At 42.4% G+C, this 26581-nt stretch overlaps 1 protein-coding gene across 7 annotated transcripts in view; it reads right to left on the bottom strand.

Annotated features, from left to right (window-relative positions):
* Nucleotides 1–26581, bottom strand: part of SPECC1 (sperm antigen with calponin homology and coiled-coil domains 1) — an 87599-nt gene that overhangs the window by 39739 nt on the left and 21279 nt on the right. For 6 of the 7 annotated variants that reach the window (XM_027660234.1, XM_027660239.1, XM_027660241.1 and 3 more), the window contains one exon: nucleotides 23774–23909. In XM_027660234.1, coding sequence (XP_027516035.1) covers nucleotides 23774–23909 — 136 coding nt within the window. Of the gene's footprint in view, nucleotides 1–12893; nucleotides 13135–23773; nucleotides 23910–26581 lie in introns of those variants that run through there. The other variant, XM_027660238.1, reaches the window with a different exon arrangement.

Here is a 26581-nt window from a genome sequence, read left to right as displayed (position 1 = left end):
CACTAAGAGCTCAAAGCTTAACTGAAAGCCCAGGGGACTGGGCAGATCATCTTCACCCTGCTCCAACGTTGATCCTGAGATTGATTCCGAGACTGATTGAGTTAGGAATGTCCTTTGGGAAATGATGACTGTACAGCACAGAGGAAGGAGTGGTGTACACTTTGCTCCTTTAAAGCACTTTTTCATTAAAAGCTTTCAGAGCACACATCTGCTTTATTGAAACACCCTATTTTCCCCTGCCCCTTTTTTCCTTTGATTAGGCAAATGAAACAGTTAAAAAACAACTTCCCTGCTGACCAGAGATCTTCTGATATCCTAATTACCAAGAACCACACTGTTTTCATGGTGGCATGGAGAAAAAGCAAACCTGACTGCTGAGAAGGAGGGCAGATACAACAACCCTTACCTGTTAATAAGGGCTGGGCTACTTCATGCAAAACCTACACAGAGTCAAAATCCCCACACACATCCTGCTGTGCACATTAGTGCTCCTATCCTTAAACTTCCAGGCATGCCAACAGTAACAGAGCTCGGTAACAAATACTGAACAGATGCAGATAACTAAATCAACTCATGAGGAAGGTCTGAATCAGCTTCTTGGGGGTTGAACTGAGAGTGGAACTGGATGCAGAAGGCTGGATTTTCAGAGATACAGGTGGCAAGAGACACAGATCAGCAACTACTGTGATTTTCAAAACTGCTTAAGCTGTTTAGAACTTCATATCTGAGAGTGAAATGTGTAAAACCTCTGCTCAATCATCAGCTTAGGCAAAAGTCAGGATAAAGAATGAATCTGTTATACTGTGACAAGTTATTATGGCTTGATCTGCTTGATACACAGAGGGAATGAGCTGAACAGTTTAGTTGTCAGCATTCTTTTGTGACCACAGCATTGGATACTCCTTTGGATAATCCTCAAAAACAGGAGAACGCACTATTTTCCATCTCTTTTAGAGTTGTCCTACAGAAAACCAAGGCTCTCTGCTACCTGGTCTTTATGTAACAGCAAGCAAAGCAAACCAAGGCTTGGCCAGTCAGAGTTCTTCTGAATTAATTAGTCTGTTTGCAGAGTGTTAGTCATAGAGCCAACACCTTTACAGGTCAGCAACTCTTTGGGAAGGTTCACTTGTACTCCACCTAGCTTTAAGAAAAGACAAGGAGATGGCTGCAGAACAACAAATGTGGTTTTGATAATCTAGCACTAATTATATAGAAACATCTGCTCAAATAAGGCCTTTTACTCATTTAGCAAACACAGACTAAAAGTAATTAAAACATGAACTTTTTTCCTGAATCATTTTAATGGCCTGTTGGACTGTCTGGACTGCCTGACTACAGTGCCTGTGGAATAGGTACAATATGCACCAGAAGGAAAAACCTAAAAGGCTTAGTGCAAAGATTTTGATCTGTGTAATCATTGTGGAAAGTGTAAAGAAGCAACTCAGGTGCTAATACTTGACATGGAGTGAAAGAGACCAAAGAGAAATAAAATTATATTACAAAGTATTAGAGAACAACAAACACCTGTATTTGAAAAGCTGTACTACCAGAGGTTCCAAATAAAAAGCAGCAATAAGCATCTAGATCTGAGCAATTCCTAATGTAAGACTACAGAGACCACTGACATTTGATCTGAACTCTTGGTAAAGGTTGGCTGATTCTTCGTTTTAATTAGAAGATAAAAAAATAGAGATCTAGGGTGCAAGAAGCACAAAAGAGAAGGCCCTGTTTTGATAACTCAAAGACCAAGTCATGACATAACTACCTGTCATCAATTTAAATCTGCAGATGAACTACTGGTAGGAAATTCTTTTGAAGGGTGGCCACTAGAACGGACTCTCCCATGGCAGGAATGCAACCCAAAAGTAGAGACGACCTTATAGTTGAAGCATCTCCATTTAGTGCAGATTTTAGCATCTAAACAAGTACTCTTAGAATCCACAAAAGGCCCTAGCAAGTTAAGTACCTGTTTTAGAAGAGAAGGTACCCAGGGAATCTCTGCTGCACAATTAAGGAGTCCCTTAAGGATTGCAAACATTTTATTTTCAGCTTTTTGGATTCACTCTGATCAATAACTGTCATCTTGTCCTTCTTATACATTTAACTTTTCCAAAAACATGTTAAAATGCAAATAGAAAAAGATCAGCTCTACTCAGTGTCTGGTGGTTCCAAGCTCTTAGCACAGCCACAAGAACAAGAACTGAATTTCAAGCTCACATTGTCCCAGCTCAGGGCTATTACAGTGGAAACAAGGTCGCATTCAGAAGGTAAACGAGATGAGATCTGATCAAAACCCTGTTCACAAAGTCTCACTGTGAATTTCAGCTGACTTTCTCTGCTCTTTATGGTCCTGTTCACATACAATTCCTCTCTGAATAACAGCAGGAGTAGTTAAAATCTCTTTACCCTGAGAGACTTGCCAGTGCCCATACAAAACAGTTCCTCCGAGCATTTCTTACACTGTTTACTTGAGTTTCCTGAAGGTTTGTTAAGTCTCAATTGAAAACTCAAGCCTGGATATGCCTGTCTTGAATAAAATTTTATACCCAGCACAAACGCAGTGGAGGCTGTAATGTGAGAGGGAAGTTTTGCTCAGAAGTCTAAGGCTCAAAGATGCGTCTGCAAAGTCTGCTGAGGCAAGAACTGCTCTAGGCACGAGTCCCTCACTGGCATGGCCAGCCTTGGCTTCACAAACACAGGACTCTGCTCAGCAGTCAAGAAGCATCCAAGAAGCTTCACTGTTCCATAAAACCCTGGCATCAAGAGTTCACCTCTTGAAAAGAGGGATACAAAACCCCATGGAATGACCACGTCTGCCAACACGGGTGCAGATGACGAGTGTCATGGCAATCCACCCCTGGCTGCTTCGGATTTCTGGAGTACCCAGCAACCTGGCATAACAAACACTGAGCCATCCAAAGCAAATGTTCAGAGAAACCCTATATCCTACACTTGCTGGAATGGTAAACTCAACACTACTTTTTTTTGGAACTGTTAATGCCAGTGGGCCTGCCAAAACCTTTAGTCACCTACAAACTATACCCCTTGTCTAATCCCCACCAAAGAATGACTAAAACTTTCAGTGTGCAGTATTATCTCAAAATTAATCTGATGAAAGTTACAGAAAAAGAGAATTTTCCCTTTTAAAAATAAAATATCCCTACTTGCTGCTTTAATTCAAATTTATGATTTCCACAGCCATCACAGTTCATTATTTAAAAAAAATGTATAATTTTTATATTCCTTAAGAGGGCCTTGGCTCTATATACTTGTGACATTAGGACACCACAATTATTGGGATTTCTGTGTACTCTGATATTTCCTGATTTTGTTTGTTCTGGAACATTTCCTGCCCATGCACCTGTAAAAACGAGATGAGATCAGGTATAATCATCTCATACCTCCAGCAAAATGAGTTTTAAGCCAAACTCTATTCTGGTGGTTTTTTAGACAAAAGCCTGAGAAAAATATCCACAAATGTCAATCTTTCTGTGAACAGAGACAAAACCACTGGTGTTTCACAGAAATAAGGGATTTTCATTTTGATCTGGTTGTTGGTTTCAGTTTGATCTCCAAACTTACCAAGTTTGGAGCTTCCTCTGTTTTCCTATCTGCTAGTTCTGAGGCTTCTGCTGTCCAGAAGGTGGTTTATCTATCCTCTGCTTTGGGGGACATCCTTGGAGTTTACTAACACATTCCCACAGAGGCTGCTGATCAGGAAAAGCAGTGGATTTGCTACGAGATAAAGGCAGAAAACTAATGTGTCAACTCATATGTCTGTACTAGGAATATTCCTGAGATAAATGACCACTAGCTAGAGTAAGAATCCCAGGATTTTCCTTGATTCTAGCTTACAGACAAGCAGATAATTCTCTTCAGCTCAGAAAGCAGCTTCCCAGCTAATCTAGCCCAGAACTTCAGCACTCAGCCCTTACTGGGTTCACAGTGGTGACAGAACAGCTGTACTGCCATTTCTGGAAAATACAATTATAATAGATAGAATACCAGTGTTGAGTGTTTCGAGAAGTACAGGAAACTAAAAAGCAAACAAACAAAAAAATCAACTCTAAATCTAACCATATAAACCCAGCTAATTATGGCCATCAGCGAGTAGATGTAGATGTGACAACCATTGTATCTGCCCTGTGGAGGAACACAACTAAATATAATCTGTGGCTGGAAGTTAATGAAGGAGTTTCCTAAAATCTCCTGGTCCAAGAATCCAATTGGAAAGAAAAGTAAGAAGAATCCTGTTCCTTGCAGACACATTATGTGCTGTGGATCAGATTCACTCCTCTAACCATCAAAATCTATATGACATCACTTTATAAGCATGAAGGATTACCAAAAAGCAATTTTACAGTGGGGAAATGCTTAATATCAACATTTTCACAACTAGAAGGCTAATTTATTCAACTTTGAGGGCACACTGTGGATTGAATCATGGAACTATAAAGATATCATGGCTATAAAGATATCTTCATGGGGCTTTATCCCCCTTTTGCTTTCTTTGTTCAAGGTGGGTCATGATTTAATTCACTGTCCTTCCCACAAACACTTCAGCAAGTACCACAGAGGGAGCTGAGCCACCACAGAGGAACAGAGCAGCAAAAAATGCCTTTACACAGCACTGCTGTGGAGGGAATGTATGAGGAATCCATGACCTGAGCCCTCCCATGCAGGAATGCTGCCCCACACTCCCAAAAGGCCAGGGCTGACTGAGCCAAAGTAACTTCTTCCCTCACGAATTCTCAAACCCTACTAAACCAGTAAGAATGGGGAAAAGGGCTAAAAAATGGAAACATGAAAGGAGGTTTTTGAAATCTAGAGGCCTTTTTTTTTTTTCCCTAAATTGTTTGCTTAATGCTTAACAACCAGTTTGCATTGCACTGGTGTTACAACTGACTTTTGTTTACTGAAACGTGATGGCCACATAATAAACCCAGTTTTATGGTCATTTCCAGCCTGCTTCTGTGAGGGGGTGGGGAGAAGATTGCAGTTTAATTTCCACAGCTCATCCAGAGCTTCAGCCCTGCCCAGCACAGCACCAAGGAGCCGATCAGCACTGTCCTGATACTGGGAACGATCAGCACTGTCCTGATACTGGGAACGGGGCTGAAATCATTAAAACTATCAACACAGGAGGAGACACATCAAGAAAAGAAATGAGACAGAAGGGGAGAGAAGAAAGCTCTTAACATAATGAGATGTTTATCTATAAAACATTGCCCACTTCAAAGCAGGAAGAGCTTCAACTCCTTGGTAAAAAAAAAAGAGCTTTTAATTAAAAGATCAGTCAAAGATTTTCCACAGTCAAGCAGCCTCAAAGAAACTATGTGTGGAGGAGGCTGAGAGTAATTTCTAACATGATTAGTCCATTTTTCAAACTCAACAAGGTTTTATGAAAGCAGCATTTCTCAAGATCCAGAAGATAAAGATTGCGGAAATATCCTCAGCCCCTCAAAGAGCACTGTCCCTTCCCTTCTGATGCCTCCATCCTCATCAGCTTTTGCTCTGGAAAAGCCTGGAGAAATACTGTGAGAGCTTTGTGCCTCCCCCCTTGGGGCAAGACAGATTGTAAGCCTACGACACAGGAATCAGCACATGGATACTCAGTTTGGGCTTAAGCAAAGTTACTGCCATGTACTTCAGCAGGTCTGGAAATAGAACTTGAAATATTTCTATACATTGCTTTATCCAGCTGAAAACAGTCTGTCTCGAGCACACAGCCTTCCATCAGACAAAGGTTTAAAAAACTCTGAAGATTTAAATGAATGGCACCACTTTCTGGAACACTCTTTCCATCCAAGGAATATTTGCAGACCAGGATGGACACAACACCAGCACCTTGTCCCCTTCCAGCAGCAGAACACCAGCGTTAGGGCTGACATTACATGCTCTGGGGAACAAGACTTAGACCCACTTCTCCTTGGTCATCTAATTTTTTCATGCTTTTCTTTTTCTCTTCTGAAAAAAAACCCAAACAACAGGATTCTGAGAATTCATCCTTAAACAGGCAAAATTCAACGCTTTCTCTACGGGCTGCGATTTAGCAACTATTTTACATTATTGCAGATAGCCAATACCAGGGCTATTGCACTCTGGAGGAGCTTTCTCAGAGCAGAGAATACCAGTCCCTGGAATGACTTGTGTTCATGGAAACTCAGCCTCATTCCCACTTACCAGCTGGTAATTGTGACTAATGGACCTTATTGCTGAGCTGGTTCTGTTTTGCACAAGCACAGGGAATTACCGCTGGTTTATTCAGGAATCATAAGCATTTCTGTCTACAAGAGTAAGTATTCAGTAATACTTTTGACAGTCTTTCTCTCCCCTGTCCTGTAGAGAACTCAGCTCCTGCCAACAAATTTATCATTATCCACACCCTTGTAGAAACAACCCCTATTAAAATGATATGAGGCATCATTATTTGGTATTATAAGGATTTCCACATCTCCAGTATAAATGCTGCAATGGCAAAATGCAGAATTTTAGGGTGTGAAAAATACAAAAGAATATCCTTCAAATGCAGGGAAGAAACCACCTTTGCATTCTGCCTTATTCATACTAATTAAACCAGCTTTCTATCCTTAGTACAGGATGGGATTCCTCCAGTCAGTTATATCATCCTGGTTTAGAAATGAGACAGACCATGGAAAGCAATCAAAACACATTTAACTGCCATTCATCAAATTATTCTGAATATTGGTCGCCAATCCATGGAAAAGAAAGGTTAAGGATAAACTACAGTTCAGTATGAGAAGAAAGAAAAGTCAGCCAACATAAGTACAGTATGTCAAAGGACTAACTGCACCCTGTCCCTAAGGCCCTTTCCATATTTCATACATTAATAAAAATGACTTCATTGAAGTTGCTGGTGAAATTCTTCCTTGCTTGAGTAGCAATGATTTTAACACTTTGCACCAAAGCATCCATCAGGACAAGAATATGAGAGACACATAAAGCCTGCTCATGGGATATGGGCACATTTACTTAATCCCTAAAAGCTCTCCTACGCAACTGAACCAATTCCAATCAAGATACAAAACCTACAGAGCTGGTAGTGAATGGAAAAAATATATGTCCCTGTTTCAGTCAACACATCCCCTACGTGTGCTCAGAACCAGAGCCTGCAAACTCATGTTATCCTTGCACTTTCCCAAGGGTATATTTTTCCAGTGGTGAATATCAAATTTTCCAGTAAGAGCTTCACATTTAAATTTCGCTGTTGATAAAAACATGGAGCTTGTTCGTTGTGTGCTCCACAGCCTGATTAAAAGGGCAGAAAACTGCAGCCCTGATGGAATTTATGGCCTGAGAGAACTGACTGATGATCACAGATCACACAAGGACAGAGTGCTCTGCCTCAGAACATGCAATCCATATCTATCGATGCTTGTGGAAAAACATTGCTGCTCCATGAAATATAATGGATGGAACATTCCAAAAGAGATCTGTGAACACATGTCTACTTTGGATTGCACTAAGAAAAAAGTTGATGCATGGAAAATCTAACGGTGTCTATTATCAGAAATCCTCAGTCTTGTATCATCTTTAATCATTGTGTTCAAATTGCCTGGAGATACGGCATGGGAAAGTTTCAGAAAATAATGAAAATATCAAATATTTGTCAATCTTCTATTGTCAGTCTGTGAGAATCAGAGAAAAATCAAATTAAGTCCTACACAAGCAATGCAGTGCCAAGGAAATCAGAGAAGTACTCTGCTTTGGTTTTACAATTTCGTGTTGTTTTGAAAGCTACATTCCCTGTGGAAATCAGGAGATTTTATGAAGAGTAAATTAGCAAAATAGGGGAGGAACTGAAACAAGGAAAAAAAAATAAGAGAAATTACTTTGCTGAAATACTAGTAGCTCCAAAACACAGGACTGCTTCCAAATAAACTCCTCAGCACCTCCAGGGTTCTGGCAGGTTTCAGTGGGAAGACCAAGGGGGTAACACTTGCTTAAATTTCTTTGGCCAGCTTTACAACTCTAAGATCTTGAGGAGCCAAATATTACCCAAACAAAAAGAAGCAAGCTTTCCTTTTCCTCCAAAGCCAGCATTATTCCCTCCTCCGTTCACCCTTTCTCCTCTTTCAAGTCATTTAATACTGTGTCAGAACCAACAAAATCACAACCATCCCCTGGCTGTTTCCTCGTCACTCTGTCACTGTCAAGTCAATTGTAGCATATTAACTAAACTAATGAAACAGTCAGCAAGAAAATTACTTTTAGATTTATTATCATGTTAAATCTACTATTGATAGATCCTAGAACTCCACCAGCACTGGGGCAAAAGCAGCATCTGCAGAGATCTAACCATAGGACAAGCTCCTCCTGACAGCTCATTCAGCAGGATTCCCAGCAGCTCCCTGCCCTCATCCAAGAATGGCTTTAATTTTCATCAGTAAAAAAATCTAACACAAAACAAAATGCATAAACCACATCCTGCTGCTTGCCATGCCCTGAAAGTTCTTCTTGTAAAAGCCCATGGAGAAAGCACTCCCACTCAGCACATCCTCCCAGCCAATGCTGAAAACTGTTGGGAAAATCCTTTAGTGTAGGAGAACTTACTGACGATCTCTTCCATTAATTTAGCATTCACTGGCCGTTCAACTTGGAATCAGGGGAACTCAGATTATCACTTCACTCTGCCTCAAACAGATAATTTCAGAGGCAGCAACTTACTCATAGTCATGACTAAATTCCTCTAAGAGGCCATTCCAAACTGTGACATAGTCTCTGGCTGTTCCCCTTTCCCTGGCCTGGGAGCAGAGGAGACGCTGCCACTGACATCTGTTTGTTGGTAACTCCTGAACCCATTTATCAGTGTCAGCCCAGTCAAGCCACCTCACAAGACTAACCAACAGAGCTGGCCCTAACTGGTCTTGGAAGAGAAGCTTAAGTCAAGTAAAAATTACCCTCCAGGGGAAAATAAACTTCTTCAATACCAGTTTAATCAGCAGTGTGTTACTACTCTGAAAAATGAGAGCATTTGTAAACCCCCCCATGCAAGAATGACTTGTGGGAGGGAGAGGTGACTAAGGAATTAAACTATCCACTGGAGAGCAAATTGTGGTTTGTTGGCTCCACTGGGAACAAAAGGTCTGTGGCTCAGTGCCCGAGCTCCAAGAGGACATGACTTGCTGTCGGTATTTCCATGAAAGCTGTTATGTGATTCATTAGCTTTGCTGGCCCCTCTCTCCTCCCTCCCTTCCCCCCACACCATCATTAAACTCATCTGGTCTCTTGAGCTCTTGCTTGGCAGAAATGGTGTTCTGACACACAGCAGAGTTAAAATGAACGGCTCCCATGTTTAGGAGAAAGAAAGGGAGAGAGGCAGATGAGGGAGAGTAAAGAGAGCACTCGGAAAAGATCTGACTACCCCAGAAACAAAAAACAGAAACCACAAGAAATAATACATCGCTACGATACTCTTCATCTTGAAAGTCTCCTACGTTTTACGAACTATACATCCTACACTGAAGAATCTCCTCAAGCCCCTGGGCCAGGGCAAAACAGACATAAGAAAGCAGATCAATACTGGCTCAGTGTATGCACTGACACTTGATATCCTCATCCAAGCCATGTAAGCATCTTTTACAAATAAACACAGTCCCAAAAAAAGTCTAACCCTTGGATAACCCCACCCGTCACCTTGTTCCAACTAGAGAAGTTAACATTTCCCATTCAAGTGACTCTTTCAAGAAAGTTTTTGTGTGTGGAGTCATTTTTTTTCCACCTCTTCCCAAACATATTAATCATCACATCACCTGCAGATGTTTAGAGGATAAACAAACCCCACCATCACCGTGTCAACCAGTGTCAAAGAATGTTAGAGCTCCTGTTCAGAAATAACAGGAGGCCTCACTGTTTCCAAGGCAAACTATGTTTGAAAGGCTTTCTCCCAATAAACATAGCACTGGATAACACTGGATTCTTCCGTGCAACTCCCAGGAAATGTTCCAGCTATTCCACAGGTGCTCTGGCCTGTGTTTATATACCAATGGTTCCTTCAGCTTGGGGTAGCCAGTTTCAAAAGCACAAAACTACTCTACTGACAAACTGCAGCAACATTCACTGTTGTTTTACATCTCCTTCTGTACTACTTTATAGGTGTTTTCATCCTAAAACCTCCACAGGTTTTAGAAAAATGAATATTCAGAGCACTCAGGTATAGCCAAGGAAAGCCAACTGCTTGCAAATAGCAGAGTTTTGGCAAACAAGTGATGCAAACTTGGGTCACACACACCACACAGGTTCCTACAAATGACTGTGAAAGCGGTTTATAATAAGTTTTAAATTAGAAGCCAGGAAAAGCCTATAGAATCTAACATTACTACAGGCAATGCTCTCAAATCCTTGTTAGACACTGTAGGCTCTTAGCAAGATGGAGATTAATTTGGGATTATATTGGGCTGTTACAGAGTCTTTAAAGTTTTCTGTTCAAAACACTCCCATCAAGCACCAGCAGTGGATTACTTTTCCCTGTCTTTCCCCCTCCACAGTCCCTTCTTCAGGTAGTCCCATTTTTTTCTGATTCCCTTGTATTAACATGTTAACTTCCATCTGCTCAGCTTGGGGGCAGTTACTTCCCTCCTGTTCCTTGACAGCACTGACCAGCCCATCCAGAACTTACACTTAACAGGAAAACCTGTTAAAGTACATAACACTCTCATAAGTCTATGAAAATAAGTATTTTACTGGAGGTTATAACCTGTATCATAGCAGGATCAGATTTTTCAAGAATTCATTGTCCACTGACACCAAGAGGAGAAACAAGTGTTTCACAAATCTGCTCCCAGTACCCCAAGATGGTTAAGTTTGGTGTGAAAGACTTAGAGATGAGCCATACCCTGTCCATAAAGTTTCTAGAAAAGGTAAATAAACAAGATTACTGTGAATATCACGCTCAGGGAAACGGGTCACAGCTTGGGTGTTTGTAGTTAAAGCCTCAATAAAGAGGCTCATTCCTGGGGTTTATTTTGGTTATTCTAAAAGCCTGAATTTAAAGAATAAGATTCAAGGTGCAGGTATTCCTGAATGAGAGTTGAATTAAGTCCATCCCAGCAGAAACAAAACTCAGAAATACTTCCACGTATTACACTCTAATGTGAGAAACAAGTTTTTACATCCTACCTGTCAAAAACCCAACACAAACTCTGCTTTAAATGCCTTCGTGTTATCTTGAGTTCCAAAGCCAGAGCTCTCACACACAAGGAGTACGTTGTCAGAAATTTTTTGTCAGCAGAAACGTTCCTGAAAGTCTTTTCACCGTTGAACACAGCTTTGAGCACGTAATTCAATACAAACCGCTGGTTTTCAATCCTATTCATACTTACAAACGGTGAGGACATATTGAAACAAGGCATAGTACAGCCTACACTTAAAAACCGAGAATAGTTTTAAAACTGCTTAAGTGCAACAGTACTATAACTGTTCTGTTCCGTCAGTAACGAAAATAAAATAAATCACAGGACAAGAGAAAACAAAGGATGAAAGAGATTTTCCAAAACCACAGGGGGTCTCCATGCTCATTTATCATCTCTGTTAATAATAATAAGCTGTTCAAATCCCACCTCTGCAAAATCAGAGTTGGTTTTCTCAGACTGACCAGAAGTCAGCAGTGTCCCTCCCCCTGCCATTATCCAGCTCTCCCCTAGTTTATTGTCAATATTATCCCTCCTAAATGACAGAAACATGTTTAACTCCAGCAAAACTTCTATAGCTGGCCAGCGAAATATAGTTTTGGGGGGCTGAGGATGTAGGCAGCCATACTTTCCAGCCTGAAGTTTAACTTTCCCTTAGGGCAGCATTTCTTCTGGTGACTGGATACTGGCAGCTTTTGTGTTCTTCATTAGCCTGATTAACATAGTGCCAGAGAGTTCTCACTACACCTCACTGCTGTTCCAGCACTGCTGGCAGATCTATTGTGAGAGATCCCCGAGCAGCAATGCAGTCTTGTCTGCTTTCCCTGACAGTATTAGAGATCAGGTATATTTGTATTTGCTTTTAAAACAATACCTACGTATCTAATCCGAAGTTATAAAAAACCCTGATCAAGCAATAACAATTTAAATGTAATTTTGTGAATGAAATTCCCATGGCAACAGCAAGAAACAGGAGTGCCAGGAAATACAACCGATTGCGGGTTTTACGTGCTTTAGAGGGTTCTGAATTCGAACAGAAACTAAGAAATAAGCATCAGAGATCAGTGGGTCTACTGGGTTTTACCCCTCATTCAGCATTTGAGAAACAAGCAAAATAAAAAGGCAACGAAAGCAGCTCCGCGGCATCAGGAACAAATTACCAGCCGTGCTGTGCACAGTGCAGACATTTGGCACAAGGGGAACGAGATCTACCTGATACCAGCTCTTGGCTTTCTATGAAATCTGCTCCTGATTAACATGCAGAGCACTACACTTCTGAAAGGACAATGGTGGGAAGACCTTCCACAAAGGCATCATTTTAAATTCTAAGGCCTGGAAAATTTCAGGCCTCAGGCCACGAACAATGGGTGAAGGCTAACACAGCCAAGCGGCAGATCCTGACAAGTTGCGTGCACATCACTACACCAGCCTCGTAACTTTTTAGCTGCATCATGCAGGCTGTGTAAAATAATCTGTCAGCCAGCGGGGTCCCTCCCTTGCAGGCGTTCTGCTCCAAAGGATCCCTGCCACAGAAGCTTCCCTGAGCTCGGAGCTGCGATCGCAGGTACGGGGAGCGGCAATAAAGAGCATTTACAAGGCGCAAGGCAAACGGCAGCGGTGTCCCCAGCAGGCTGGAAGCCACCGGCGTTAGCTGTGACAACAGCCCTGTGCCGGCTCAGCGGGACGCCGCGGTCCAGCCCCCGAGAACAAAACCCCGTCCCCGCGTTCGCCGCCCCTACAGACCTTGCTCGTGCTCCTCCGCTCGCCCCGGCTGGTTGCCCATCTCCGCTGGCCGCCGGGCTCCTCCCGAGCTCCTCTATGGCCCCGGCTGGGCGCTCATGCCCGGGCTCGGCGCGGACCTGCCCCTGCCCTGCGCTCCAGCCAACTCCGGCGGGCAGAGCCAGCCAGCGCCTTCCTAGTTCCTGGCGGCGGAGCCGCGCTGCGGCTCCCGCCGAGGCAGCTGTGGTGGCTCTCCCTCCTCCCTCATTCCAATATTGCGCTCCGCGGGCCGGGCTGGGCAGGGAATGAGCCGCGGGAGCCGCGCGGGGCAGCGCCGGGGACACCCCGCGGCCGCCGCGGGAACTGCAGCGGCTCCGAGCGGGGTCGGGGGGCAGCCGCGCCTCTGGAGCCGGGATCCGAGCTCCACCGGGGAGCCGGGATCCGAGCTCCACCACTGCCCAGGACATCGCTTGGAAGCTCGAGCCGAGCTTCCCCGCACCGAAGCAGCCGTGGTGACTGGCCAGAGGGCCGGCTCCAGGCCGTACACCGGGATTATTTCGGAGCAAAACGCTTAAACGCAGCTGGGGGCGAAGGAAGGCAGACCCTCGGCGAAGACCTGAGCAGCCAAAAGCAGCCTTAATTTTCCCCAATTCACGACACCCGAAGCGTGCTGGGAGCAAACAGACCCTGCCCACAGATGTAACTACACCGCTGAGCACAGCACTGACATGTCTGGGCAAGGGCGGCTCTAAACCGTCACAAGAATTAGGGGACCAGGTTTCAGAAATGCTCAGCATCTTTTGAAAACACAGATATCCATGACACTGAAATGGAGACTGAACTCCTCAGAAAACCTGACCGTGATTGTGAGCACAAGCCCTTGGTGACAAGTCCCATCCATCAGATCTGCTCCGATATCCTCTGGGGCTATTCCTGGGTCAGCCGAGCACCCCCAGCTGCTCTCAGCCTCCACTGGTGCTGAGAACAGTCAGCACATTGCAAGTTCACATCCATATCATGAAAGAAAACCACAACAATATACAGGATACACTGAATAATATTAAAACCTAATTCTCTTTATCAAAGTAAGGATAACTACAATTATTTCCAAATTTCCCCTCATGCTACTTCTTTCAAGCACTAAAAAAAATCCAGCAATGACACTTGACACTCTAACCACAAACATGATCTACATACCATATCTCTATCATCAGTACTTTTGTCTGTGACTGGTACTGCAAGGGCAGCTGCACAAGGCAGGCCTGCCCAGAGTTTGGCCAACAGCCCATCTTCCAAAGAAATCAAGATGCTCCTCAATAATGGGAGTCCTGACATACATGGGAAACACGGATACTGAATGACTCCAGTGATCAGTTCCCATTATGTGGATAATCAACAATCACTTTAAGTCTTGGTTTCACCAAAAGAGTTAAAAATAAATTCAGAAATAATAAACAAATGTGTCTCCTAGGCTCAAAATAGATTAATTCTGTGTGGTTTATTTTCAGGCTAGCTAGTTGTGAATCCATTGTTTCAAATAAAATACCTGGAGATCCTTCATTATGATAGAAAGAATCTTGCTAATGTTTCAGTGTAACAGGGTGAATTAGTTGTCAGTCACAGGTTTTCCATTGTTCTTCCTTTGACACTTTATGGATGAAGTGAAAAGTTTTCATACAGCTGTCTGTATTTGGATGACATTAAACAACTCCTGCCTACTTCTGTCTTACAACATGCCAAGTACAAAACGTTTTGTTTAATGAATAAGCATCTAAGTTCTATAAAAAGGGATCAGTGATAGCACATTCTTTTTCTAAGAAGTCATCTTACAACCTCTTAGGTCTTGTATCTTATTAGGATGGGCACTTGCCCTTTCCAAGGTACAACCAACCTCCAACTGCTGTTGAAATGTATTTCCCAGACAAAGATATTTTCTTTGACAGACTAAAGAGTGACTTCTGCTTTTCTTCAACAGGACTCACCCAAGGGGTTACATTAGCTGAGAGTGCCTGTTGGTTGATAAATCCTGAAGCTGAGCATTTTATTATTTCATCACCTGCTTTCTGTTTCTGTAACCACAAAAGGGAATAGAGTACCAGGGTCCCAGTGCAGCACGGGTGCAAGCCTGGAGTAATTATAAGATGTAATCACAGAGTCAGAGCAAACACACCTGAAATCTGAGCACTGTAGAAGAGTCAGGGCTGGGAGAACCAATCTGTTATTTTTGTCAGTGGCACGAAACTAAGTCAGAACATTCTAACACTGAGATAGGGAGAATGATGTCAGGCAAAAGACTTCTAGCCCAGGCCCACAGTGAAAGGTAAGGCATGAGTTTTAAAATACAGCTACAGCCTGAACAAAAGTCATGGATAAGAGATTATTGTTTATGGAGCTTGCAGTTCAAACTGGGGGAAAAGAAAAAGGAATATGACTTCTAGCATGGTGATTAGGTAATAAACTACAACAGACACATGGCTAAATCTTTAGGCAACTATTGGTTATCTGAACATTTTACATTACTTTCCCTTCCTCTTCAGTAAGAATGGTATAAAAATGAATTAATGAATTTCATCTCTATTAAGCAGATTAGCTGGTTTCTTCCCTGGCATGAAGTTTGACTCATCCCTTTGCACTTTGTTGAACTGCCAATAAAACCTCACAAACACTCCTTTCCTTTATAGTGAGAAGGGGAACGAATTACTCAAGGTGTGACATACATGATTCTTTCAACTCATTACTCAAGTGACAGGACTTACTTGCCAGGCATAACCTTTCTTCACATCCTAATCTCACAACACAGCAGATGAATTAATGTAACTTCTGATCAAATTGGAATCCCTGCTCTAGAGAAAAAGTGGGAAGATGCCACAGAATGATCTCAGATTTGCAGGGGCCAGGTAGCCTCCAGAAGGCTGAGATCTAAAGAAGTTACTCACATTCTACTTTTTCCATTAATGCTAAAGATTTTATGAGCACCAAGTACTTAAGTAGCAGGGAAAATAAATCTACAGAATGTGTATATCATGCACAGTAGTGGACCCCAAAGGGTAAGGAATATAACACATCTACAGTCAAAACCCAGAGGAGGAAAAGCTTTTTTTTAACCATGCTAAAACCAATTTTTTGGTGGTGAGGATACTTGGTGAGGTCATAGTTCATGGCACAGAACTACAGCCTTCCAGGAACCCATCTGAGATGTAGCTGTCAATCCCTCCCCTCTTACTTAACAGTATTAAGATCCAATGTAAGCCAAAAGCTGCTAAAAAAAAAACCCCAAAACACCAAACAGTGGAAAAGAAATAATACAAGGAATGCCAAGCCCTCCCCTGATATGCAATACTTGTCAGACCAGGCCAGCTCTGCGTTCCTTTCCTTGCTCCCTCCCATTCTTCAAGTGCAAACACGGTGGCACCCTGCCAAGGCACTCGGGCTGCGAGACATTCAAGCCCGGGGAATTTGTGTTAAGGATCGTTTCTCTCCAAACCAGCTGAGGGAAAGCTGATAATTAACCCAGGGCAGGTAGTCAGCACAAGGTTGTGTTGAACTTTGCTGAACAACTTCAGTAAAGAAGCCTGAAAAGAAATGAAAACAAGCTGAGAGATCACAGATTTATGCTATTCCTGGACCATCCAGGTATGTTCCCCTTTCTGTTTAGGAGTCCCCAGCAAGGCTTTTGTGATCACCACAGTTTTGCTTACAGCTGTAATGGATCTTCCCTATAAATGCTGGCTTGAGCCAATTAACTGTCAACAATGTAATGAATCAAGTCATTACAGCCTTTAAGATTTAGCATTTCAGTATCCCTACCACACACTGAATCCTCTTAACTGGCTCAAGTCCCAGAGGGGTGTGCATGTGCCAGCAAAGTCATTCTCAGGGGAATATACACCAAGAAAAGGGTCTCTTTGACAGGTGGTTTTAACAAGAAGTTGCATCAGAATCTCAGAATGTGTTAATAGAGATTCAGTGCAGGAAATGTGAATTGTGCAGCAGATTAGGACAGCAAGAATACTGAAAAGGGTACATTCTGCAGTGTTGTCAGCAGAAGTTAATTCCTACTTGTTTAATAATGCAAGATGACTGCAGACAGCCTGTGAATGCCTCTCAAAAAACCTGTTATCCATAACAGGATCAGGTATCAGAAACCCTCCCAGAAAGCCTCTAAATTGCCTTGTTCTCACTCTATTCCCAGTTACCAAGGGCAAAAAGAAGCCTGAAGAACAGTCTTGTGAAGCAGCATCCATCCCCAGTCATTTCAAGATGCAGAACTATCCATGGGTTACAGAAAGAAAGAGCAAAGCTTAGAGGAACATGAAAATTTAACGTGGCAACAAACATTGCACAGGAACATTTTCAGCAAGGGCATCAGCAGTCAACAACTGTATTTGCAGGCTATCACAAGAAAAAGAATCCTTGCAAGAAAAAGTAAAAGAAACTTGACAGGTAGCTGCCATAATCTAAACCTGGAACACCAAATTTGATCTACCTCAATTCATGAGCCTTCTCTTTAGAGGTTAGTGGATAAATCACACTAGGGGAAATCACACACAGAGGAAATATTTGGCTAAGGAATGTCAGGGAGGTTAAGGTTCAGGTTCATATTTGTACCAATATGTTAAACATCTTTGCAGATATTTAGAGGTGTGTGTAGATGTCAATTTGCATATCCAGCTGCACGTGGATGTAAATGCAGACACATTTCCATTGCTTTGCATGTTAAATCCCTGCAGTACTCTTTGCCAATTTGAATGACAGCCTGACAAAGCAATATTTTGAGTCTTCCTTTCCTTTTTATAGCAGTTCTGGAGCTAGACTCAATTTTTCTTCGTAAGAAAGAATAATTATGCAAGAGCTGTGTCTTGTACCTGGAAGGGGTAGAAAAATGCAACTGGCTTTCCAGATGAGGTTTTAAAGCATATTTACGGTTCCTGGGAAACCCCAGATGAGCTCAGAGATTTGGTTTCCAGTGAAGCCTGGTGGAACAGAACATACCGATCTCATTAGTGTCTCTCACACTTGGCACTATCATTCACGAGAAAAATGAGACAGTAACGAGCCTGAATGCAAAGTGCAGCAACCTTTCACAAACCTATAGCAGCCCTTTGATGTGACAGATCACAAAAAGCAGGCGCTGTCAAAAACTGATGTATGGGAGAGTAAAAGGGCCCCAAGGTCAGAGAGCTGTCCTTCAAAAGAAATCACTTTCCTTTTTCCTGTTCTAATTGGGGTGCATTAGCATCTTATGAACTACTAAAATGTCAATTAGATATTTTGAAGGATTTTTTTCTTTTTTTTAAAGAAAGCTTTTCTTAAAAAAAAAAAAAAAAAAACTTTCTTGAATTTTTTGGCCACGTAAAGAAGGCTTCTGGTCTAGATTAGCTTCACATGAACCTAAATTTTTACCCCACATCAGAAAGTGGCAAACACTCGCCAGGCAGAGAAGCTGGCTGAAAGAAGGCAGTAAATTTGATAGAGTCCACACATTATTCTCAAATAGCAAGCTCAAAATGACAATTCTATAAAACATCGGGAAGCTTTGAAACCTATAGTCTGTCACATTTTCAATTTTGCTGGGAAAGAAGTGTATCTAATGACTTATATATGCCATAACACCACAGACCAGGGTCCCCTCTGAAATCCAGCCCTGGTGACCAAGTTTCACAAGTGATGCTCATTCTTTCCCAACACTAACACCAGTGCTGGCAGGAACCACTCCACTTGCCCTCACTCAGTTAAAGCCTCTTTTCTGAGTATCTTCACTATCTACACAGAAAAGCTGCAAGCAACTGTTTCAGAGAAAAATCAAAAATTGTTCTTTTCCCATAAACTACATGCCAAGCAAACAGTGATGGGCAAATGGACTAATGGTATGTGCTCTGCCAGCACTAGGATGGGATGGAAGATATACAGGTATCACATCCAGTCAGTGGGATATTAACTCTGACAACTGGGCAGGAATGTGGGTGACATTTCACAGAAAAACTCATCAAAACAGATGGAGCTGAACAGCTTATTGGAGCTGAACATTGTTCATCCTAAACTGTGCCACAAGAGAATGTAACGTTCAGGCCCTTGTATAGCTTTCACTGATTATGCCAAATTTCTTGGTATTTTTATTTCCCTATTTAATTTACTGGGTTTATAAACAACAGCCTGTGTTGTACAGCAGCTTCATTTCTAATGCTGGCAGAGTTCCATTCTGGGATTAGCTGTAGCTTTTGTCCAGGTAACCTGCAGAGTTCAGAGCCTCAACACTAAATGCTGAGGAGATAATTGAAACTCTTAATTTCTTTGAGTTTGCCTCCTCTGTACTTCTGCACTGGCACCATCTCCAACCTTGGATGTTGATCAACTCTGCAGGAACACAAAAAGCAACACACTTTTGTTGTTTTGGCTGAAAACTCATGCCAAGTATTGAATTTCCCGTTTTGTACATAAAAATAAACGGCCATTTCTGATGGAGCAAGGGATGACACAGCAGACCATCCCTCACAGTCCTGCTGGCATCTTGGCTTCTTCCCAGCCTCCAAAGAAATAACACATCCCACAGTCATTGTGAGAAGTTATAGCACCTGTCTTCTGCTTTGGGCTTTTGAGAGATCCTGAGCTTGTCAGTAAAATACCCAGGACGTCTATAAATAGTAAATTAGGTGATAATAGCATTGTTTTTTGACAGGTTCCTCCTGTTTCCAAAGCAAATTCAATAGGTCTAGAGAGGTTTAGCCTTTATGTGGGAAAAAATAAATGATCTGATGAAGCAGCCTGAGAAAAAGTACAGCTACATGGTACTTGTATTTCAAGGATAACTGATACTTCATATTGGAGCTGGCTGAGCTTGATATAAAAATCAATATATTTGTGAGAAATGGGAATACCTAAAGTATTCCCAATGCTTTTGAGTGATGTGGCCAGGCACAGCCCAGTCACACATCCTGGCTGTCCCTGCTCTCTGATGTCCAGCATCAGACTCTTTTTGGTTCCTGCCCAACCTGGCAGATTATAGCTGCTGTCACTGAAACAACATCAAGGAAGCACAGGAACATGATTAAAGTAGGCAGCCTTGAGGGAAATCTTCAGAAAGTGCTTGAACTGGGAGTTTGTAGGGACTGAATGACAGAACTGAGAGCAAGGATTTGGAATGACTTCTGGACTCCACTGAGAAAGTAATTTCACCTGTCTGAACCTCAAAATTTTCCATTTGCATACCACTCCTACCATGCAATGCTCTTCCTGAGAGGTATATGATCACATAAGAAGCTTTTGAAATTCTCTGTGAAATTGCATTTTTAAGGTTATTTGGCTTGCAAACCTCAAAGGAGCAGAATCTGAAAAGGCATTGATTTCCTACAGTCCTGAACCTTAAAAGAGAGTCCTAGTTTCTCATGAATACATACATTTCTCTTTTTAAACATTTTACAATCATTTATTTGCTAAATGGCTTCTTAAACTGGATGGCTTTACAAGTGCATGCATTAAAATCAACATTTTTCAAGATTAGTGACCTCTTCCTCCTGTTTTGTAATTTTTCCAGCTCTTTTTCATCTACTCAGACATTAAAAACAACACCAGAGCTCTGTAAGCTTGGTTTTAACATAAACCCAAACTGCTGCTGCAGGACAGCACACAGAAAAACATAACACTTTGGATTTTGGATAAGGAGGCTGAATACAAGACATTTATTTCTCCCTGCATGTCATTTCCCATCACTGGGGATTTCGAAACTGCCAAGCAGCTACAAAGCCAAACATCAGAGTAGAGAACTTCCAACCAGAATCAGCCTCCAGTTCCATTGGCTCAACTCCACTTGCCAAGGATGGATACGTGGGATTGGCCTCATCCCCCTTTAAAATTGGTTATGATTTACTGTGTCAGCTCCCAACGAGGCAGATGGGGGTAGTTCTGTCAACAAAAGGTTGGGATGAACAACTAAACCTCCACCAAGGGCAGCACACAAACAACTCTATTTAAGCAAACAACTCTATATCCTGAGGTCAGTTATTTATTACCTGCAGCATCTGGAACATGTGCTGTTGCTCAAGGTCAACACACAAATGGTGGACAGTCACACCCAAAGAAGAAAGAAACCTAAGCTTTTTTTATTTCCATACCCTGTTGCCTTTAGTTGCTCTCACACAATACTATAATACCAACTGAGTACCACCAGAGTGCAGCTGGAACTAATATAATGTCATTTCAGTAAAATAATCAAATCACTCACTTGAATAACAGACAAAGAAAGCCCAACCTAAGAAGCACAACCAAGGGGGAGAGATGATGCCTGCAGTCAAGACATGAAAGGCAACCACAGAACAGATGAAGGCCATCAAAGAACCCAAAGAGAGTGGTTTCAGGACAAAACTTCAAGATTTACACAGTTGGCTATGTACACAAACATCTGCATTCCCCAGCTACTGGAACATTCTCACTTGGATTAGCTCCACAGTCAGCCAGCATTGCATCTTGATCACAATCAGACTATTTGGGATACCATTTCAATAAAAAATATAGCAGCTGAAAATGTTCTCTCCCTTTCTGCTTACGTTGCCTGGAACGTGTTGTGCTCTGTGTCATACTGATCCTTAGTTCTCCTCAGCAACAATACACTGTATTTCAGGGTGCCAATTGGTATTTTTTCCACAGTGTGACAATCTAAAAGCGGCATTCAGCTTTTTTACCTTGCTCACTAATATCAAGCACCTCTCAGTGGGCACGACAGTGACACATTCTCAGCACACAGCTGGATTTCTAACCACCCTTTTGAACTATGAAACCACTCTAAAAACAGACATTTAAGATACAGATCTCTCCATACACATACCTGTAATAGGGACAGTTCTGTCTGGGTTAAAAAAATTTTTAGAGGGGTAGCACATATCATTCTTAGCATTTATGTACACAGTGCACATAGATCCACACTTGCACTCTCTGCATTTAGCACTGATATTCCCATTCTTACTTCAACAAATGCTGATGCAAAGCAGCAATATATGAGATTAGACCCAGTGATGTAATTTAAACTGGCAAAGCAGTACGCAGACATAACCTGACCTCCATAAACCATTTTATCCTTTGTATTTAAAGTAGTCATCATCATAAATCTTATCCCTCCTCCAATCCCAGTTATTATAGCTGCATGCAGAAGAGGGCTCTCTATTCCAGTGCTGATATTTTTTTATCTGACAAACGTATTCCATTCTGGACTCCCTGCAGTGCTGTTTCCCTGGCTGCATTCCCAGAATCCCATGCTGCATCATCTGTACAGGTTTTCTCCCTCCTTTACTCCTCCCAAGCATCATGCCTCTTTTATTGGCTCATGAATCTCAAATTCCTTTGGATACCACTCGTCACTATTAAATTTGAGGATTTACACACCGATTAACTGCAGAACAGGATCTGTGTTTTGGTTACTGGGAAGCATTTGTGCTGTTACAAAACCCATCGTTTTCTTCCAGGGGAATATAAAGTTTTTTGGGGGTGTTTTTGGTGGGGGGTTTTTTGTGTTTTCTTTTTGTTTGTTTGGTTGGTTGGTTTGGTTTGGTTTTTTGTTTTTTGGTTTCTGTTTTTAACAGAAATCTGTTTCTGGTCAGTAACATTGTTCTGTCACGCAGCCAAAACCTGCAGAGGCTGTGACAAATAGGGAGGTCACGGTCAAATTTAATAAGATCTCACATTCCCTTGGAAATGCCACCAGGGAGCAGACAAAAGCAAGCGTTTGCTGAGCTCCTGGGGGAAAGCAGAGCGTTTGCACAGAAGCCCTTGGTATGCAGATGGTGTCGCTGCCTTTAGAAACAGGCTGAGGTTTGAAAGCAATGGGAACAAGCTCCCGGGGCTAAGGCTGAGGGGAGAGCTCCGGAGCACAAGCTCTACATGAGGGTGCGCAGGGCTGGCTCTTTGTTCTCACGCCCGCTGCGTCCCAGGAACAGCGGGATAACCACTCCGCTCATTCAGCAGAGGGAGAAGAGAGAGAACGCTATTGATGGATGGTGAAAACCCAAGAAAGAAAGCTCTCCCTGGGATGCACTCTCGGGAAGCGCTGGGCTGTGTGTCCGTGCGCCCCGACGGGACGGGCGCGGGCCACCGGCGCCACCGCCTGGCTGCTGTGGGGGTGCCCTGACGGCTCCCGAAACCCGCAGCTTCTCCCTTTTTTTAAACTTCATTTTGCTGGCTCGTGATGTGTGGGATGCAAGGCGCAGTGTGTGCCTATTACAGCAGGTAAGTTATGGCTGTGCTGCCAAGGGGGGACAGGGAACACTCCGCTGGGATCTCACTCGCAGCACGTGGCACAGACTGTCCTCCAGAACCTTTGTATGTTGTCAGAGACTGAAACGGTTCATGATTTGTGCATTCTAGGATTGCCAAGGGACTTTTGCAGACTTCTGCAGAACTTTTGGATTATACCTCTGATGGCCCATCAAAGCCCATCTTCCCCCGCCAATCTTGAAAGGTGGGAAAAACCCTTTTGCCAGGCCCCTCATGAAAACTCAGCACACTCCCAGGAGATTTTGGAAGCTCGTGGCATGGCCTGTGACACTAACCATGGATACAGTAACTCATAACTTCTTTGAGTGTGGGGTCTTCCCTCCTTCACCCCCAACAGATCAAGGCCACCACTTCAACTCACAGACATGGAAGCTGCAACTACCAAGTTCCATCGCTGGACCCCTCTCAGCTTTTCTTCCCCTTACTCTCCCTTATGCATTTTCCCCCCAGGGGTTTATCCCTATGACAGATAACACAGATGACAACACTCAAAATGCTAACATACCTGTTAAAACAAAATTGTTAAAATAAACCCTACCTATATATGTTTTCAGACACCGATTATTCAGTGTCGTTTCACTCTAATCCACTCCAAGGGAATTATTGATAAGAACCTGGGTTACCCCCCTCCCCTTTTTCTGTACCTGTGCAGGGCTTCAGTCGACTCTCAGCAAGCTCAGAAATGGCTCCTGTTGTGATGGTCTTCTTCAGCCTCGAGACTCCAGAAGCTGCTGCTGCCCCGGGCTTCATGAGCATGTCCTCGCTGCTCGCCCGCTTCAGCTGCAACACAGACGGGGAGCAACCACATCAGGACCTCGAATATCCTCATCAAGTAGTTCAAAATGCAGGGTTCCTTGGAGAAAAGGAACATTTCCATAAAGGAAACCCCGTGGGAAGATTGCTTTGATAACCGTACTACGTAATTTTTGTTTTGCGTTCTAGATTTCTGTGGAGTCGGTGAAGAGATAACGCTGTTCATCAGTGAGGAGTGAAAATGGGAAAGAGTGTTCAAATAGGCAAATAATTGAAAGGCAAGGAGAAAACAGTTTACAAGAGTAGTTTACTGGGCAGCTCTGGCTTCTCAGATCTCACTCTGAACAGCATTCATCACATTTCCTCACTGGTTTATGTTTAGTTGGGTACTTGGGCCTGTGCAGAGAAGTGCCAGTTATAGAGCCTGACACGCTATGGCAAAGCAGCAAATAACTGGTCCTTAATCTATCTATCAAAAAAACCCAAAACCTAAAGGGATCTGCTGGTTCACAAAGTTTTGCCCCAAGAGTGACTTTAGATCCTCTGAAGAGACTTCTGAGCTATTCCAACAAGCAACTGCCAGTTCCTTCTGCGTTTGACAAACAGGAGTCACCAAACTTCGTGGCATCATAAACTAGGTGATAAGAGCAAAGAACAGGAGGGAGAGCAAGCTGAAATCTGAAAAAATCAATTAGCTGAGAAGCTCAGGCTTATGATAAAATACAAGAGCAAGATCTAATGCAATTCCCAGTTGGAAATCCATTATCTTACACATGACAATTGCAGCTCTTTACCTCATTGTTTACTGAAAAGTCAAGAGCAAAGATGGCTGATGATCTCATGGCAGGACCTGATACTGTTTGTTCTACTGGGGACTGAAGGACTCAGTAGAAGAGAAATGGAAAAGTCTGCTCACAAGAAATGATTTTTTCTCATTTCCTTTCATTAAGGAAATAATTCACAGCAAAAATAAAAAATCCATTGGTTTTCAGAACAGATAAGTTGCAGAATTCTAAATATTAATACTGATTACTTCCATAGGCTTAGAAAAAGCCTATTTGATTTACAGGGTATTTTACAGTATTATTAAAAAAAATATCAGCAGATATCACTGTAACTTACTCAGCTTTATTGTACATGAGAATACAATGGACCATTGCTGCTGTGTGGTCTTTTTTGGGAAGGGATTTCTGGTAATGCAAGACTACTCTAAGTGCCTGCTCAAGGAACCCATGCAACACAAGCACCAGGAAGATAAGATTCAAGCAGAAACATTGAAATTATGTTGCTTCAGCAAGTAGTAGTTTATCTCAGAACTTTTTTTATCTCAGCTGACTTCTCAGCCTCTAATTAATTTTGGGAAAAATACTTCAAGCATTTTAAGACCAAAGCTTTGGAGAGTCTCCCTAGAGCAGTACATTTTCCTATCCTTTTCAGTTTGTGGACCCCCAAGCTGTTTCCACAAATGAAAACCCACTTCCTTTGAAGCTGTCCAGTGACACCCAGGGGGTCCCTGAAGCACAGGCTGAAAACCACTGCTCGGGTTAAAAGCAAAGAGAGCACACAACAAGCACTGTCCCTGTTTAAGTGGTTCCTGAATGCGAAACGCTTCAGCAAAATGAAATCTCTCAACTCCAATTCTTTCCCCCTTTCATCTCTTCCTTTGACTCAGAGTCTGTGGTTTCCTGGACCCTGTGAGCACATAAGTTTCCATAGCTGAAGTGTTGATGTGCTCCAGGATACCAAACAGGGAACGTTTTGCCTCCTGGCTGAGGTTTTGTCAGCTCTCTCTGAGGAGGAGAATGGAACAACCTGACTCTCTGACCTTCAAAGACTTCTGCAGTTTCTCTAAAATAATTTCTTCAATGTGTCCTCTCCTACAGCAGCAACTATGGTGCCTTTTCTATTCCCTTTCCTCGAGGAAACCACTTTGATCTTGCATTTGCAGACGAACAACAATTTGAAGGTATTAGCAGTCATTAGGAAGAAATCTCTCTACATTTAACACTAAATTGAACAAATTAATCATATCAGATTTCCTGATTAGTCTCTTCAGTAGCATTCCTTCAGAGATGTGTGCCTCAGCCACACAGCACATACTCCAGTGCTGGACATAACCTGCCTGGAGCTCTGGACTGAAATATCCAATTGATAAGTGCATTTAGGAGTCTACACAGCAAGTTAAATAAATTAATCCTTTGCTCAAGAAACTGTGACAATTAATGCAGTTTAAAGCTCCTCTCGATTAAAATACTGTACCCTGTTACATATTGTTCACTAAACTTTACTACTGGAAACAGTTTTAAGCAGGAAACCTGTGGTCTATTTTCATTACTGGTACGTTGGTCTGTATTTATATGACCAGGTTATTTCTATTTGCTGGCTGCACAGGTAGAGATGCAGCAGCATTTCAGGTGTATTACTGCATTTTCTTGAAAACATTATTTTACCAGAAGTATATTTTAAAATATATTTGTACAGAAAGATAGGATTCATAAAAAAACATCTGTTCCATTGCAAGTAATAACTTTTGTTAATATATCTTGCCTTGCAGGGAGAGGCACAGGTTTTTAGGAATTCTGGAAATTCATTAATAAATCTCTTTGAATTTCTTTACACATGTAACCATCAGCTGAACTAAGAATTTGCCTTTTATCTTCTTCTGTCTTCAAAGTTTAGGCAATTCCCTCACACAGAGT

Source organism: Corapipo altera, unplaced genomic scaffold (genome assembly GCF_003945725.1).
Source record: "Corapipo altera isolate COAL_440 unplaced genomic scaffold, ASM394572v1 271, whole genome shotgun sequence".
NCBI classification, from domain to species: domain Eukaryota; kingdom Metazoa; phylum Chordata; class Aves; order Passeriformes; family Pipridae; genus Corapipo; species Corapipo altera.
This window is presented reverse-complemented; position numbering and strand designations above follow the sequence as displayed.